Source organism: Artemia franciscana, chromosome 11 (genome assembly GCF_032884065.1).
Source record: "Artemia franciscana chromosome 11, ASM3288406v1, whole genome shotgun sequence".
NCBI classification, from domain to species: domain Eukaryota; kingdom Metazoa; phylum Arthropoda; class Branchiopoda; order Anostraca; family Artemiidae; genus Artemia; species Artemia franciscana.
Window position 1 is genome coordinate 46,102,998 of NC_088873.1, and position 18,436 is coordinate 46,121,433.

Sequence of the window (18,436 nt, forward strand, 5' to 3'; positions counted from 1 at the left end):
TACCAACGGTAAAAAAACAAAACACATAGATAATAGATAGCATGTAGGTAGTTAGTTGCCTCAAACAAGTACCTATAAGACGAAAGGAGTTACTAAGGAAAATTATTAATAATTCGAAAAATAACATCTTTTTTAGGATTTGACATTAGCTCCTCGTTTAACCGGTAATGTTGGTAACTCCAGAAAAAAAGCCCGATTATGAGACACTCGTTTATTTGAATACACTGATACCTCAAAGATGTAAAACCCAATATCAAGCGTGGCCAAAGCCTTGATATAAATTGTCAAACAGAATTTGACAACTCTGACCTTTGTCAGCTATCAAACATTGGAATAACTAAGCGTATGTTTAACCAATTCAAAGCGCAACTCCTTAAAAACCCTACTTATCCGAACAGTCTTGTCAAACAGTTCGTGGTAACGAACTGTAGTTCAAACAGTTCGTGGTAACGAACTGTAGTAAGGAGCGACCCGGCTCAATAGTAACCAAAACTCTAAACAATTGAATTTTGATATCAATAGCTACACCAAAAGAATCGCATTTTAATGCTGATTTTAAATATATAAGTTTCATCAAGTTTAGTCTTACCCATCAAAAGTTACGAGCCTGAGAAAATTTGCCTTATTTAAGAAAATAGGGGGAAACACCCCCTAAAAGTCATATAATCTTAATGAAAATCACACCATCAGATTCAGCGTATCAGAGAACCCTACTGTAGAAGTTTCAAGCTCCTATCTACAAAAATGTGGAATTTTGTATTTTTTGCCAGAAGACAAATCACGGGTGCGTGTTTATTTGTTTGTTTTTTTTTTGTTTGTTTTTTTTCCAGGCGTCATCGTATCGACCAAGTGGTCCTAGAATGTCGCAAGAGGGCTCATTCTAACGGAAATGAAAAGTTCTAGTGCCCTTTTTAAGTGACCAAAAAAATTGGAGGGCATCTAGGCCCCCTCCCACGCTCATTTTTTTCCCAATGTCAACGGACCAAAATTTTGAGATAGCCATTTTGTTCAGCATAGTCGAAAACCATAATAACTATGTATTTGGGGATGATTTACTCCCCCACAATCCCTGGGGGAGGGGCTGCAAGTTACAAACTTTGACCAGTGTTTACATATAGTAATGGTTATTGGGAAGTGTACAGACGTTTTCAGGGGGATTTTATTCTGTTTGGGGGGTGGGGATGAGGGGAGGGGGCTATGTTGGAGGATCTTTCCTTGGAGGAATCTGTCATGGGGGAAGAAAAATTCAAGGAAAAGGGCGCATGATTTTCTAGCATTACTATAAGAAAACAATGAAAAATAAACATGAAAACGTTTTTTCAAATGAAAGGAAGGAGTAGCATTGAAACTTAAAACGAACAGAGATTATTACGCATATGAGGGGTTCTAAAAATACTTTAGCATAAAGAGCGAGGTATTTAGGAGGAGATAAATACCTCGCTCTTTATGCTAAAGTATTTTTAGTAATTTCAACTATTTATTCTACGGCCTTTCTGATTCAGGGGTCATTCTTAAAGAATTGGGACAAAACTTAAGATTTAGTGTAAAGAGCGAGGTATTAACGAGGATACAAACCCCCTTGTATACATAATAAAAATATAAGATTATGAAAGTTTGTTACGTAAGTTGCTAATTTATAAGTTACGTATAATTTTTACTAATAAAAACGTTCGTTAAAAATTAAAAGTTCTAGTTGCTTTTTTAAGCAACCGAAAAATTGGAGGGCAACTAGGCCTCCTTCTCCACCCCTTATTTCTCAAAATCGTCTGATCAAAACTAAGAGAAAGCCATTTAGCCAAAAAAAGAATTAATATACAAATTTCATTTTAATAATTTATGTGCGGAGAGCCAAAACCAAACATGCATTAATTCAAAAACGTTCAGAAATTAAATAAAAAAAACTAATTTTTTTAGCTGAAAGTAAGGAGCGACATTAAAACTTAAAACGAACAGAAATTACTCCGTATATAAAATGGTTTGTCCCCTCCGCAATCCCTCGCTCTTTACGCTAAAGTTTGATTCTTTGTCACAATTCTACTTTTTAAAACAATTAAAAACTTGACTCTTTGCCACAATTCTGCTTTTTAAAATAATTAAAAGCTTTAGCGTAAAGAGCGAGGCATTGCGGAGGGGACAAACCATTTTATATACGGAGTAATTTCTGTTCGTTTTAAGTTTTAATGTCGCTCCTTACTTTCAGCTAAAAAAATTAGTTTTTTTTTTATTTAATATGAAATAAAGACGTGGATTATCCAAAACGAATATGAGAGGAAGCTCTTGGTCTTCAAAAAGAGGTGGCTCTGACATGTCGGCAGACACAATCGTATAGCCTGACATATTCAACACTAGAGCCATATGTACTATTTTTCCGAAAAAAAGAGTGACAAATAAAAACACGAAAAAAACAACAGCTCAGCCCCCAATTTACATATATCAATCTTTTCAAAGTTCTTCAAAGATCTCCCCTTATCCTGTCGATTCCTGACCTCCAAAAAATCTCTGTAATGCAGAATCTGATGGAATAACTTCCTTAAATTCTCAATATTCAACAGGGAATTGCTTTTCAAATTTCCACCATCCATTCCTTCTCTCTTACCCCAATCCCCAAAATGTCCCCACCATTTCCTGTTGTTTTTAAAATTCCACACAAAGCGTAGTAGGTCCTCAGTATTCCCACACATTGGCCAAAAATATAGACCCATCCGTGATTTAAAACCCCTTAAATATTTTGTTTATTTACCCAAGTGACATGGAAGTACTCCTTACTGGAACAGCACACCTTACATACACAAAGTGAGACCACAAGCGAAAGAATACATAAAATACTGCGATGCACAGACATGACCTTGAAAGCAAGTAAACAATATTACTTTCAGCTCCACGACGATACACAAGACTGAACTCGTGTTATTCAGCTACCCAATGTCATTTTAACAGAAATTTCGTACTGAAATCCTTGAACAAAAAAAAAATTGTGCACTAGAAAGCTTAAAATTTTATTACTACTCTCTTATAGAACTAAACATCCTTCAGCTGGAGTTACCCAAGTATATGCAAAACTGAATTAATGTTATTTAGTTAATATTTAGTGTATAAAGATTTTTTTTGTATTTTTATCCTCAAGCGAAAAAAAGTGTGAATAAAAATATCAAAATTTTATTAAAACTGAAATTTCGTTGAAATTTATGAGCCGATTAGGCAATCTCGAACTGATCAGGGACCATTGGAACATCTATTCCTTCTCCTATTTTATTTGCTTATGAATTAATCCTTCTAAAAATATCACAAAAGTAGGTTATAACGAGCACACCAAAATGACACAATTATAAAAAAAAGAAGGCATATTTTTCATCTAAATATTGCAATTCTTAGAGTTTTTTTTTCTAATCCTTGAGAAAAAAAGTGTTGCCGCAAAACTGGGAAAGCTTCACTTCATTTGAAATTATGAAAGTATGAAACAATATTATCAGATTTAAATGGAAAAGATGGACATACCAATGACATAGATTTTTCCTTTGACAACACACGCAGAAGGTCCAGCACGCTGAGCAGAAATCGGGGGAATTTCTGACCACATTTGGGTTTTGCTATCAAATCTTTGCACAAGTTCGGTGCCATTTCCGTCACCATCTTCTGCAAGCGACCCACCTACATAAATATGTAGCAAGTAAATTATACAGAAATGGACGAAGATCGCGTTCATATATGATGTGAAAACAGAGGCAAATAGGCTAGGATGGATAAAGATTTCGATTTTTTTTTTTCACCAATTGACTTTAACTTTGACATAAATCTAGTTTAATAAACAGTCGCATTAACGACGAAAACAACTGCTAAATCAGTTTTTTGGTAAGATTTTGAAACTAATCTAATTTTTTCAGGACTAGTTGGGACAACTTGAAGTCTCTTTTTTTCTTGAATTATTGGGATATTTGAATCCTGAAAGAGAAAAAAAAAATTGTAACCAATTGAATATCTCTGGAAACTCAGGGAGACAAAACGAACAGGCCCAACAACGAAAGATTATTTCTAAAAGGTTTGGTAGCGCTGGGCAATTACAGAATAAAGTATTATCTTTCTAGGCACTTGAGCTAAAATCAGGCTACTACAGTACTCTCTTTCCCTTAGTTTTACTTTTCTGAGAAATTTGGTTTTTTACCCAATTCCCTGAAATTTCGTGTAAATTTGAGAGGTGAGGGGGGGGGGAACTTGATGGGAAGAAACAAAAAGGGTAAAGTAGTAAAATGGCTAGATCCTAGTCATCTGAGATTCACCAAAAGAGCTAGTCGGATCTTAACCAGACTTAGTTGGTGCAAACATGAAAGGATTTAGTTGAACCTTTATGGAGTTCAAATCCCGTGAGGAGAAGGAAGTGGATTCTTCTCGTCAACACATCTGCCAAAAGGGGACATCACATCCGAACAAAAAAAGACGGAAAGTTTGAACGAGGCTAAAAATTGTGCCTTTATAGTCTACAACTTGGTCTGACATACTGGGAGGATATAAATGAGAGCATTGTTGATAGAACCAAGTGCCATGCAAGCTTCAATTACTGTTTTCTTTTGTTTCTAGGGTGCGTCTTCACTTTCGCAATCCTATCGTTCCAGGGACGATTTGTAACCACATGAAATGGCTAAGGGGCCTTCAAACATGCACTAAATATATACATTTAGGCATCCATAAAACTACATGAATCGTATCTGCTTTATTATCCCTTTATGCACATAAAACTTAAACTCCATGTCCTTAAGTTCCACGATAAATGACAAACTTGGAACGGAAAATACAATTTGCCTCTCATATGACAAAATCACATGCTGTCGCTGTCATACCTACAAGTTGTGTCAGGCATTTTCATGCTTTTAAGATAATTACTACTGCTACTACTAACAACTCACCGCAGCACCAAGCCGCCTGAGGCCAATACAGCTAAACACGCTGCTCCTCCATCCCAATCTATTCCAAGCCTCCCTCTTTACACCCTCCCAGGAAGTTTTCATTTCCATTAAATCTTTCTTTGTGACATCCTCCCACTCCAATCGCGGACGAATAGCTTTCCGTTTAGCCCTAGACGGTTGGACAAAAAGAACAATCTTTGGCAATATGTCATCCTTCGTCCGCAGACTGTGCCCTAGTTATCTCAGCCTTTCTCTCACTACAGCCATAGAAAGTGGGATTGAACCACACATTTTGTAAAGCCTATATTTTGAAATACGATCAGTCAGGCAGGTGGCCAGAACAATCCGTTGGCAATTTCTCTGGAAAACATCTAGTAAATCGTCATCCGCTTTTCGCAGCACTCATGCTTCAGAGCCGTTTTTGACCACTGCCATCACTGTAGCTTCCAATATTCTAATATTGGTTTGCAGACTTATCTTCCTATTCTTGCAAACTGTGAAAAAACAACCTGAGCCTTGGCTATTCTACGTTTAACATCTTCACTACTCTTACCGTCTTTTGCTAATAATACTACAAAGGTAAGTGAAGCTGCCCACCTGATCAATCTTTTCGTTACCAAACGTCACTTTTTGATCTTCACTTATTCCTAGCCTAAGTTACCGAGTCTTCTTAACATTTATTTTCAAGCTTATTCTAGCACCTTGAACTCGTAAAACCTCTAAAAGTTCATTCACTTTGCTCACACTTTCATCTAGGATGCTTAAATAATCAGCATTATCTAAATCCAGGAGAGTTTTCCCTTCCCATTTGATTCCATGGTCTTCCATTGCCTTTCCTGTGCTTCTTAAGACAAAATCCATCAAAATGATCCATATAAAGGGGGATAAAACACAACCTTGCGTAACTCCTGATTTAATATAAAATCAGCTACTAACCTCATTTCCTATCTTAACCGCAGCAGTGTTATTCTCGCACATAACACTAATCACTTTAATGTTTTTGTCTGGTACACCATACAAGGATAAGACCTTTGCTAAAGCTCTTCTATCAACAGAATCGAACACCTGCTCATAATCTGTAAAACTGAGAAACAAAGGTGTTTAATGTCTCAGGCACTTCTCAATTATTAACCTGAGAGTGAAAATTGGTCAACACACCCTCTACCTTTTCTAAAACCGCACTGTTCTTGTCATAAAAATTTGTCTACAGCATCTCTCAGTCCAAAAAGTATCATATTACTAAGTAATTTGCTACCTACAGAGACTAGACTAATGCCGCGATAACTACCATATTCACTCTTATCATATTTCTCATGCAATGGTTTAATTGATGCTTTTCTAAAATCGCTAGGCACTTCCCCTTTTTCAAAAATAATATTCAAAAAAATAATAATATGAAATTGAAAAATAATAATATGAAATTGAAAAATAATAATATGAAAAATAATATGAAATAATAATATGAAATAATATGAAAAATAATAATATGAAAAATTTTTTCAAAAAAATAATAATATGACTCCATCAGCAACTAAAGAAATTATTTACAAAATTATTCCATTCATGTTCCATGTTGTCAAAATTTAAACTCTTCAGTTTAGCATTCAACTGTTCCTGGAAAGTTTCTCTCAAATTCTCATCCTGGAGTCTACCAACATTATAAATTCCCAGGAGATAGTTACGATTCAGAAATTTCAGCTTTGAATTCACCCTAGACACTACCAAATGGTGATCTCAACTTTTAGCATCAATAACAGCACTCCTATATACCCTAGTATCTTGGATTGATCCTGCCAATCTTCGGTTTACAATAACATAATCAATAAGATTTGCATCATGTTAACTTATGGGTCATTCTATGACCAAACATCATATTGATTATAGTCAAGTTATTATGCCTACAAAGTTGCAAAAGTCCGTAGAAAATTTCTGTTTTCTATTCCAACACAAAATTTACCTATGCTAGGATATCATCTACCCCTATTTCTACCGACCTTGGCGTTAAAATCTCCGAACAAAAACACCATATTTCTACCTGGGATCCTGTCTAGTTGCTCCTGCAGATGTAAATAAAATTCATCTGAGTCACAAGTATCTCCGCCAGTCGGTTCTACAGGGGCATATACTCTTATAACTGATACCCTGAACTTTTTAGTCATAAAATGAGCGATTAGTATCCTATCATTAATACCTTCCCAGCCTAAGCAAGACTTAGCAGCTTCCCTATTCATCATGAGCCCCTCTCCCTGTCTATGTACCACGTCCTTCCTGCCGTAGTAAACAAATTCTATATCACCTACTTTCATGCTTCCTACCCCTGGGATATGATATTATTGCCAAACAAAAATTGTTTGCTATGATGTTCTCAAAGGGATAAGTAGATTTATTTGGATCAAAATGATAAAGGTGCGACTAAACATACATTTGCCTAACTGATCATCCTTTTAAGAACAACTTGGTAAAATATTTCTGGCAATTATCTTCAGAGGTGATAGCGACGATGCATTGGCGTTACAGCTACTTCCGATTGCTACAGCATTTCACAAGGCCTTAACATCAAAACCCTTCTAGTTGAGCGGTTACCGCTGCGAAGTTGAATCCCTGAGGTCAGGGGTTCGTGTCAATCGGAGAGGACCCAGTTCTAAATGGGTACCTGGAGATATCTGAGGGGAAAACACGGGAAGCATCGGATGATTTGCCCCCATCCACGCATTGCACTCCCGGTCGAAGGCATCGAATGAGGAAATCGGCGCCTGCGAATCAGGGAATCGGTACGCAGAACATCAGTCAGCATGCTAAAAGGTTTTTTTTTACATGAAGGATCAAGTTTTATCGATCACCAAAATTCTTTAGGGTAAGAAAAATTGGAATTGAGTCAAAAATCCTCCCTATTGAGGAAAAGGAAGCATCGGTTCTCTATCTATATTTACTATCTCTATTAACATTGAGCATGTTCGAGCTATTTTCATCATAAAGAATAAAGTATCATCTGTTTAATGTCGTAAAAAGAAAATATAAAACAAATATGACAACCGATATGTCAAATATGATAACCGAGTGAACTTATCAATTGATCAATGCTGGTTCAGCCATTCAAAATAAAACACATTTTGAAGTTCGGTTTGGATAGTAAAATTTTATAGTCGCAAAAACTGGTTATAAGGATAAGTCCCGTCTTGATTCTAGTGAACAGAAATAGTACTATAATTAGGCAAATAAATTCTAGTCAGTTAACTCAGTAAATCCATTCAGAATACTAAGTAGATTCAAATCGGAATTAAATTTAAGTTAGAAGAAGCAACTGGCTGGGTTGCAATGAGCAAAACTAATAGATACTTTCTCTTGAAGAAAATTCAAATGAAGAATAAGAATGGCCAAAATCAAGATTAACACACTATAGAAGTAAAAGAGATTTTGAAGGCCAGAGTTTGGATGTCTATATGCCAAGAATGGCGTCTGACGATTCCTAAATTTGTCACTGGCCCAACCAGAATACACGTGTCCAGGCCAAACAGGCCAAACATGAGTTCTGATTTAAGGTCGTCTTACAAAAAAAACTGCACTTTTCTGGCAAAGAAAAGAAAAGTACATTTTGGGCTCTCAATGCTCAGTGCTCATTTTTATTTCTTTCCCATTATTATTTGATTTGTGCTAGATTTTTCGACAGTACTTGTAATAAACAGGAAGTACGATGGTAAGTAAGAATTAGGGTCCAAGTTGTGCTTCTTGTTGTGCTTATCTGAACCCAATTTGACTTCTGCTTAGGGAAAGGTTCCGTTAAATCATGTCGTTACAACACTCAAAAAGAGAATGGGTAGTCGGATCTAAACCAAATTATTGAAAAATGAGTGCAGGCTAACTGTTTAGCATTATCTTTTCGAGGTCCTTGACTAATCCCATTTCTTTATTTCTGGGGGGAGGGAGGGGGGAACTCTGTTCTTGTCAGAGCGACAACACTAGAATGGATTTCCATTAACTAATAAAAATTTTTAAGGAGGAAGAGCTAGTATCTAACATCTGTTTTTTCGGGGTCAAGAGGCAATTATTCCCTCCATGTAACAGAGAGGAGGGGCTAAATGCTTGTAATTAGGACATGTAGATAAATAGATAGAAATTTTTTTATTCAGAACAATTACATAGATAGATATGACAAACCAGTGCACATGCCTAGTGGCATACTTTAGCACTGACAATGTTACACTACGAAAATAAAAACTAACACTGACAATGTTACGTACTTAGCACTTACAGTGTCAGATGTCAGCGCAATTTGGTGGAAATGAGGATTACCCAAACAATAGTAATCAGCATTTCTCCCAAAAGGGGTAGTTGGATTTCGATCAAACTTAGTCGGATAGTATATTCTAATTATGCTTCTGTGGTGGAGGGAGAAGAGGAGACGAGTCTTTAAGTATTATTAGCACATATGCCAGAAGGTGGCCTCAGATCTCAACCAAACTTCGGAGCCAGACAAATAGCTGTGACTTTTTACAGGATGCAACTAATCTAACCGCTGTGGAAGGAGGAGGGGAGGATATCATTATCTATTTTATGAGCCTACTTGCTAAATGGGCTGACGAACTTTCATTTAACCTAGGCAATAGCTATATTTAAGGTATGGGGTGTCTATGCTTGAAATGACCTCTGTGAGGACTAATTATACTCTCGTCATCCATATCGATAAATATCGATAAAGGGATTAGCAGCTAAGAAATTTGTTACACCTTTGGAAGGTTCGATTAACATCCGATAGACATTATTTCATTTTTATTCGCTTTCATTCTGTACAGTTTTTTAGATAGTTTATTATGTTTATATTTATTGCCATCAGAACTGAAAGGTAAGCAATATCCAAGAAAACGTGTTTCTTAAAATGAATCAAGTCACCATGACCTCTTCTCTCTTTTTTATTTATTTATTAGTATGTCTCTGACCTGTGTTCAATTATTCTATTCGTACGTATACCGATCTTGAAGAAATCATGGTCGATACGCATAGAGCCGTTCTAAACATTCTAAGCCATTCTAAAATTCTAAACCATTGGAGGTTTAATAAAGAGAAGGTGAAAGTGATTTTAACATAACCCCTTTCAAGGATAAGTAAAGATATCTCCACCAATAGTAAGGGGTTGACCCGCAAAGACGACCTACGACTTCGACCCTATCAAAGCCGGTTGGAAACGACCTCGCGGCCGACCGAAGAAACGTTGGTCCGACAGCCTGTCCGAGTTCCTGACGATGGCAAACATCAGACCGGGCGAAGCGCAAATACTCGCCATGGACTGAGGCGGATGAAAGAGACAGACGTCACTCTCTACACCGAGCAGCACCCGGCAGGAGACATAAGTCATTTAACTAAAAGTTCGAAATTTGGCTTCCCTTCCTGAAATGAATTACTGTGTAGGTATGTGATTCGGGCTTCAGTTTTTAATAACGAATCCTAGAAGTTTTATAAAAAATAAAATGACATTCACAGCGAAAAAATAATTTTTAGCAAGTTACTCCCCCAGCTGTCATCATAGCTGAACAACAAGTCGAGACGGTGGAGCTCTTCTTGTACCTAGGTAGCTTACTCTCATCTGATAACAGCCATAGTTCAGATTCAAAACGACAGCGTCCACTAGATCTTTCTTCCAAAACTAGCCGAGCTATCGACAAATAACCATTTATTCAACAAACTCAGCCTGTCAAATTCCACTTCCTAGTCGTGCGCATGATCATGTATAAACGCAATCAAGGACCATCTAAACCGAAGGCGAAAGAAAACTTTTAGCATTCGAAATGAGATGTCTCGGTTGCATTGCGATAATCAAACGAACTGATCGTATGACGAATATGGCAGTACGCCGAAGGCTTCAGTCCACTGAAACTGTTCTCAGTAGAGTCAAGAAGCAACAACTGTACTTGTTCATGTCATGTGAATAGAGCCATACTGTTTTGCAAAAATGTGTCTTAAAGGATATCTCCATGGCCTCCGCCCACGAGGCAGGTCACAAAAGCGATTGACGGAGAACTCCGATAACGTTAAGATAGCCCAGTTATCACGCACCTCACCGGATAGAGTAAAATACTGGGCCCATGCGCATGAGATGGCAGAATTTGTGGCCCCAAGAAGTACCAAATACAAGTCCGGGACCTAACTAAGTAGCAAGTAAGAACGCAAGAATTGGTATCGGGATGACCAAATTTTCGAAAAATTTTCAATTTTTGAAAATTTAATCTTATTTGATTCGATATATTTCAGGCATAGTCTGCTTTTTTTCACTTATTCCAGACATGCACCCTCTTCAGAAAAAAAAAATGATATTTCAAGATATCTAAACCACAAGAAAACTTGTCAACATCATTTAAATACTAGGCCAAGAGAGTAAACTATTTTAAAATAAAAATTCTTACAAAACTAATTATTTCAAAAATATACAAACACACGTGGAGGGTTTTCAAACAAGGAAGTAAGCTTTCAGCTCGACAATAGCAAAATAGCATGTATTTGCACTTAAGGAAGCACGGGTGAATAATAGCCGAATTTAAAAATATTTAATTTAACGGCACGAAAACGTGGATATATTTCGTTCAATATTATTCATTATAACTGAATATGAAGATAAATACAAGGTATGTTCATTGAAGGTCATTGTCACCGTAGCTCAGTAATTTGCATTCCGTTTACGTTCGATAAATTCATTATAGGTGGAAAAAACTTGCAAATATTCTTTTTCATTGTTGTAATTATCCATTGGCGTATTTAAACAAAGATTAATAGAAGGTCCGCATAACGGCCGGACATTGTTCCTGTATGCAACAGGGTTTGCACAAAACTTGACCCAAATCACTTTAACAATCATACAACGATAACCAAACAGTTAGATAATCACCAAGTTTAGTCTTACCCATCAAAAATTACGAGCCTCAGAAAATTTGCCTTATTTTCAAAAAAAGGGAAACTCCCCCTTAAAACTAATAGAATCTTAATGAAAATCACACCGTCAGATTCAGCATATCAAAGAACCCTACTTTAAAGTTTCAAGCTCCCATCTGCAAAAATGTGGAATTTTGTAGTTTTTTTGCCAGAAGAAAGATCATGGATTTTTTTTCTTCCCAGGGGTATCGTATTGACCCAGTGGTCCTATAATATCGCGAGAGGGCTCATTCAAACGGAAATTAAAAGTTCTATTACCCTTTTTGAGTGACTAAAAAATTGGAGGGCAACTAGTCCACCTCCCAAGCTCATTTTATTTCCAAAGTCACCCAATAAAAATTTTTGAGATAGCCATTTTGTTCACCATAACTCGAAAAATCTAATAACTATGTCTTTGAGGATGACTTAATCCCTCGTAGTCCCCGAGGGAAGGGCTGCAAGTTGTGAGCTTTGCCCATTGTTTCCATAAAGTATTGATTATTGGGAAGAATACGTACGTTTTCAGGGGGGATTTTTTTTCTGGTGGGGGGTCGGGGGGAGAAGGTTATGCAAGAAAATTTTTCCCTGGAGGAATTTTTCATGGGGGAAGGGAATTTTCCATGAAGGGGGCACTGGAATTCCCAGCATTGTTTAAAACTTAAAACGAACAGAAATTATTACACATATGAGGGGTCACCCCCTCGTCAATACCTCGCTCTTTACGCTTAAGTTCTTTTAGTACTTCCAAAAAAGCTATATATTCTAATTAAACCCTTTGTGATTCAGGGGTCATTCTTAAAGAATTTGAACAAAATTCGAACTTTAGCGTAAAGAGTGAGGTATTGACGAGGGGGCGAATCCTCTCATGTACGTTATAATTTCTGTTCGCTTTTAGTTTTAATGTTGCTCCTTACTTTCAGCTGAAAAAACTTGTTTTCTTAATAATATTCCTAACATATTGACTCGCACATATTCAACATCCACAAAACTCAACACAATTTCATGAAATCCTTTGTCCCTCTTTATATCTTATTGAATATTTGTTGTATTTTAATTTATTTATTATTGTATATATCATTATTTATTTATTACTTATTTCCCTCTTCTTGCTCTTTTTATACCAAAAACCATTACTTGACAAGGGGCCCAAAATTTTTTGAAATTTACGTTCTTTTTTTCCGTCCCGGGTTTCGGCCCGGTGCATGCTATCTACACCGGACATATTTACTCAAAACTTTCTTTATAAAATGTTGAGTTTGTCATTTTAATGAATCCCAGGCTACCTCAATTTTATATAGATCCTGGCCGAATGGGTTGGTGCGCTGGATTCGGGATCCTTTATTTTAAGCCTGTGTGGCACGGAGGGGAGGGGTGCCTTGAGTGAAAATGCAAAGGACGCGGGTTCGACTTCTGCCACAGGCTATTCGTTGCAAATTAGTCAATGGGGAATTGGAGAAAGCTTCTATTAATGACTATTACATGACACCTGCTATTTTACTAATTAATGTACTGTGGTAGCGTAGTGGATTTGACCTTAGCTTGGTAATACGGGACCCAGAGATCGAATCATGCTGCAGCAATGCACTGCAGGGTCGACGCAGGGACCTTAGTAGTCAAGAAGCGTCGTTAATCTGATACTATAATGATGGTCCTTGAAGGTAGAACCAAAACATCGGATTTTTCGTGCTTTAGGGTGGGATGAAAGACAAACATTTTTGTAAAAGAAAAAAGAAAAAACATCGATACTTCTCCTTTGCCACTAATTAATGCACTAAGTGAGGGAAATAAAGAGAACTAAGAGTAAAAAACAGATAGAAAAAAACTGACAGCATTGCTTATTAGAATTCTTTATAGTATTTTTTTTTTTTTAATTTAGGCTAGAGGGACTAAAAACAATTTCGTTCGCTTAAAGATAGAACTAACTACAATTTTCTTTATTCTAGTTTTTTTTTGCATTAACAGTTTACACTATTTTTACATTTACAGGTGTAGTGGTGCAATTATACATAGTATGACAAACATATTCATTTAAAATCAAAGTTTGTGTACTCTTATATTAAGTTTTTTTTAAAATAAATTTTCACCTTATAATTTTCATATTAGATATGGTTGTACCGCTACAGGAGTAAACGTAAAAAGATTTTAAACATAAAAACATAAAAAAAACTCAACAGCAAAAAAGTTGTACCCACAAAGGTATTGTTAACAATTAAATTACCATAGAACGAACAATTTTTCTGGGGGATGAGCATATTGAAGGAACATTGATTTGATTCAATACTTAAAAATTAAATTAAAATCAAAATAACTTTCTTTATCTCAGACTGACGACCTTTGGCCTACCTATGGCTAAGCTACTGTGAGCACCACTTTGTTAGCCCTTTTCTTCCAAAATACATATTATACTTCACCCACTAAAGTTCTCACTCTTCTAAGAGCATCTGCCTACAAAAATCCTAGCAAGGATAAACAACAGATAAGATCTGACGAAATATCAATACACGAACATAACATTTTTATTAATTAAGCATCAACAATCACTCATTACAATTTAACTTGGTTTAGGGGGGAGGGGCAAAATATATTTATCAAAATCTAGGGTGGGGGAATTTTATTGTTTTCTTTCATTTTTCAATGAAAATACGAAAAAAAAACATTTATCAATAAAAATACCAAAAAATGTACATTCTGAAATCTAGATAGGGAGGTGGGGCAAAAAAATGTGGGCAGAAACGGAGGGCAGGCCCTCACCTGCCAATAAACGTCACTGTGTAGCCCTTTCTTATTAAAATGCAGTAAATATGATTTATATTTGCCAGATTATCTGACAAATAACAGAGTCTGTCGGACTGCTGGCATAAAGAAGAAAAAAGTCGTAGGGAATACTGTTTTATCAGGAACAGGACAAAAATATTTCACCCCCTTTTCCCCAGCACGGAATTTGAAGTCTGCTTACTCCCTCCCCTCTAAAATCAAACTTTCCAGAAAGTTTCTGATTGATCTCCCGACTCTTAGACAAAACATGGTAGACTTACAAAAAACTACATGTACAAGCCGTCACCGTTTTAGCGAAAGCTGCTATCTGGCCCCTAGCAAGCATAGCTTCTTGGGCCGAATGACTTTTTTACATAGGTAATAGTGTTTTAGTATTAATGGTTGAATTGTGATTAATGATTGATCAACCAGGATGAATTAATTAATTAGTTAATTAAGAAATTAATGATTGATGATTGCATGTGTACTGGGGAATCTGCACTTAGGTTCTGGCTGCATGCACTCTTTGTATGACGCCACTTGAGCTAAAGATTAGAGATTTGCTTAACGCTACAGAGTTAAGCTAACTTAGACAGAGGACCGTAAGTTTGATCAAGCGAAAAGACAAAGTTATGTCACTATGCTAATTCCGCTTGATATATCTAAATTAAAGCGAAAGTCTTTCTGAAAATTTTCTCAAAATTGGGCTTTATTCATCTGAAACTGTATTTCCTCCCAAGGCCATTTAAGTTCATTCCCCTGATAAGAGGAAGGAAGATGCTTAAAAAAAACCTTCCTAAACCACAATTTTGGCTATAATATATTTTTGGCTATATATATTTGGCTATATATATTATATTCTTTATATAAATATATTTATATTTGCCAAATATAAACATATTTGGCTATATATATTATATTCTTTATATAAATATATTTATATTAGCCAAATATAAATATATTTGGCTATATATATTCTTTAAAGTTTTGCTTAGATCAGAAACTTTCCGAGTTAGTGAAAAGTCTCAAAACTACAATAAGGAAAAGATGTACACTGCAGTTTGAGATTGCAGTTTGACCGCACTTTGCTAGCTTGAAAAGTTGCTCAGCTAGGAGTCAGCTAAGGAGGAGGAGTCTAAGGAGGAGTCAGGAGGAGTCTAAAAGAGGCCTGAGGACTCCTTTAACACCTATCTCTAAAAAAGAATGAAATTACATATTTTTAGCAGTGTCTTTAGTTATTTTAAATGATGAACTTATGCAAATATATAATGCTTCATACAAGAGAAAAATGCAACTCTTAGACGTGCCTACAGACAAAGTACCCAGTGTGGGGGTATTTGGGCCCGTACGTCCTCCCCCCTGAATTCTAAGAATTTTAAGGGTTTTTCCTTAGCTTTTAACACTTTCCTAGTAATTTGCCTATTTCTACAAGGTAGAATGGAACCAGTAGCGGATATAAGGCATAACCTACCCTTTTTGCCAGGATGCATTTTAGGTTTCTGATGCATTTATTTCTGTTTGTTCAAACCTGCTAAGCTAAAATAAAAGTTATCATAACTGTAGCCATATTTGCACCTTAGTATAACTGTTTTAAAAGTAAAGATTGAAAAAATCCAAGAAACTATAATAATAAAAATATTATAAATTCCAAAATTATAAATAAATTAAGAAAAAGCATTTTTTTTAATTTAAAATTGACTAAAAAAATCCCTATTAATCAGACAAATTTGAAGTTGTGACTAAGCAACAGCATTTCATTTTGATTTATCAATACACTTAACAGAATTTTAGCTAGCAGCACAGAAGTTTTTTATTCATTTTATATTTTGAATCAAAGGAATTTTGAATCCAAAAACAGTTGATTGAAATTCCAGCCAACCTTTTGCTCCTTAATATAATTTTTTAGCATCAAGATTATAAAATCCACGAAGATTAGATTTGAAACATATACGTCCTTTTTTCCAAAAGTGTGTTTTTTTTGTTTTTTTACCTTAGAATTACATTACACCTCAAAAGCTGAATTTAGCTCCTTTCAGATCCTAGCTCTATAGTGCATCTCAGTAGTTCTTATTTTACTCTATAAAAATCAAGTGGAGACAGGGTAAACATACCTATAACATACAAGTAGCCATCATATGCAACGACAGCAGGTCCAGTCAATGGAGTCTTCATTGGAGTGACTAATTCCCATGTATTTGACGTTGGATCGTAACGCTCAACAGTTTTCAGACGTTGGCATCCCTGCCAACCTCCAACAGCATATAAATATCCATCAAGCATCGCCACACCTGCAAAAAAATCAAATAAAACAACTTGTCTATTGTTTCTACTACTAATAGCATAGGACAATCCTGCGTGAGGGAGGGATATCTTTCTCTGAGGGTTGTTTGAAAAACTTGAAAACATCTTTTAAAATTGACAAATATTGGCCGAAACTTTGCTTCCTCCCTTCCAAGAAAATAACACATTCCCATCCCCTATGGGTCTACTAAATTTTAGTATCTAGTGTTGAATGCAAAATAATGTTGTGTACACAACACAATGTTGTGTACTTCCAGCTCAGCCAAATTCCCAGCTCAGCTCCCATTTTGATGATTTGGGTAATCCTTCATATCGCTCCTTTTTAAATAAGTAATTATGCTAGTCTCAGTTTCAGTTCAGTTGGTCAAGGTTTTAGTTACATCTTTTATTATTGATTGACGGTCATTTCATAAAAAAAAAAACAGTCAGTTACACATTAAAAAAAAATATCTGTCTCTCATTGGGGTATTCGGCCCGTGCCTTACGATTCCTTGCGTAAGCCCGAAACAAATATGAAGTACCACCATATTCAGAGCCTAGAATTAAATCAAACACATCCACAGAAACAAATATGGGGCGACAGCAGTCACCCTAAACTTGTCCTGATATCCCCCAACAAAGAAAAAACATGAGCTGACCAACTAAGGTTGGGCTATCCCTTCAATCACGACTTTAAAATATTGACATATCTGGTAAAAAATCAGGACAGTCGGGGCTAATATGTCACTGTATAAACATCAGACAACCAGGTTCCATTCCCCCGTCCAGTAGCACTTAGGAAAATCCTATGTCTCCATCCCCATCCCGGCCAATCTTAGAAATCTGAACTTATTTTGTTAAGATATTATTGGATTTAAAAAGAAGACAACGCTATTACTAAGAGACATTTCTTCATAAAGAACGAATTTAAAAAGTCCTGCAGATACAAAGTGGATGGCGGAAATGAAAGGCGCGGATGAAAAGTCCAGGGCTGTGCAGTAGATTGAGCTTCAGTCAGGGATACATTAGCCGCTTTAACTTTGTGCACTCATATTTTTAAGAAACTACTGTAATGGACTTGATCCACTTGAACGCAGAACCCCATGATTACGGACTCATTTCATTTTGAAATTCATTATTAATAATGAATAAGGACGGCCTCATAGGAAAACTAATTAAGGACAACAAATTTCAATCCAAATTAAGCTTTGTTATATAATCATAGGAAGCGCAATAGCGCTGCTTAAGTAAAGAACGATGTTGGCACAATATATTATTTACTTTTTGGTCTTAGTCCAAGGCATAGATTGGAAATTAAAAGGGCTAGTGCCCTTTTTAACAGTTGAAACTGATCAGAGGGCAAATGCCTCCCCCCCCGCCCATCATTTCCCCAATCACTTCATATCCAGATTTTGAGATAGCCATTTTGTTCAATGTAGTTGAAAGGTCAAAAAATTATGTCTTCGAGGATCAAAAATCCCTCCAGCCTCAGAGCAAGGGTTGTAAGTTATGCCCTGGGGGCATGTAAAGTATTTAAAGAAAGGGCGGTCGTAAATACTTCAGAGAGAACTCATTGGATTGGTAATCAGAAACTTTGATGCCCTTTT

The 18,436-nt window shown here is 36.1% G+C and overlaps 1 protein-coding gene across 2 annotated transcripts in view; it reads right to left on the reverse strand.

The window, feature by feature from the left end:
* The window catches only part of LOC136033292 (kelch-like protein diablo), a 112,008-nt gene that overhangs the window by 42,065 nt on the left and 51,507 nt on the right, over nucleotides 1-18,436 (reverse strand). For both annotated transcript variants that reach the window (XM_065714056.1, XM_065714057.1), the window contains exons 9-10: nucleotides 16,661-16,837; nucleotides 3,496-3,648 (exon numbers count right to left, since the gene is read on the reverse strand). In XM_065714056.1, the coding sequence (XP_065570128.1) occupies nucleotides 3,496-3,648; nucleotides 16,661-16,837 (330 nt within the window). The remainder of the gene's footprint in view (nucleotides 1-3,495; nucleotides 3,649-16,660; nucleotides 16,838-18,436) is intronic.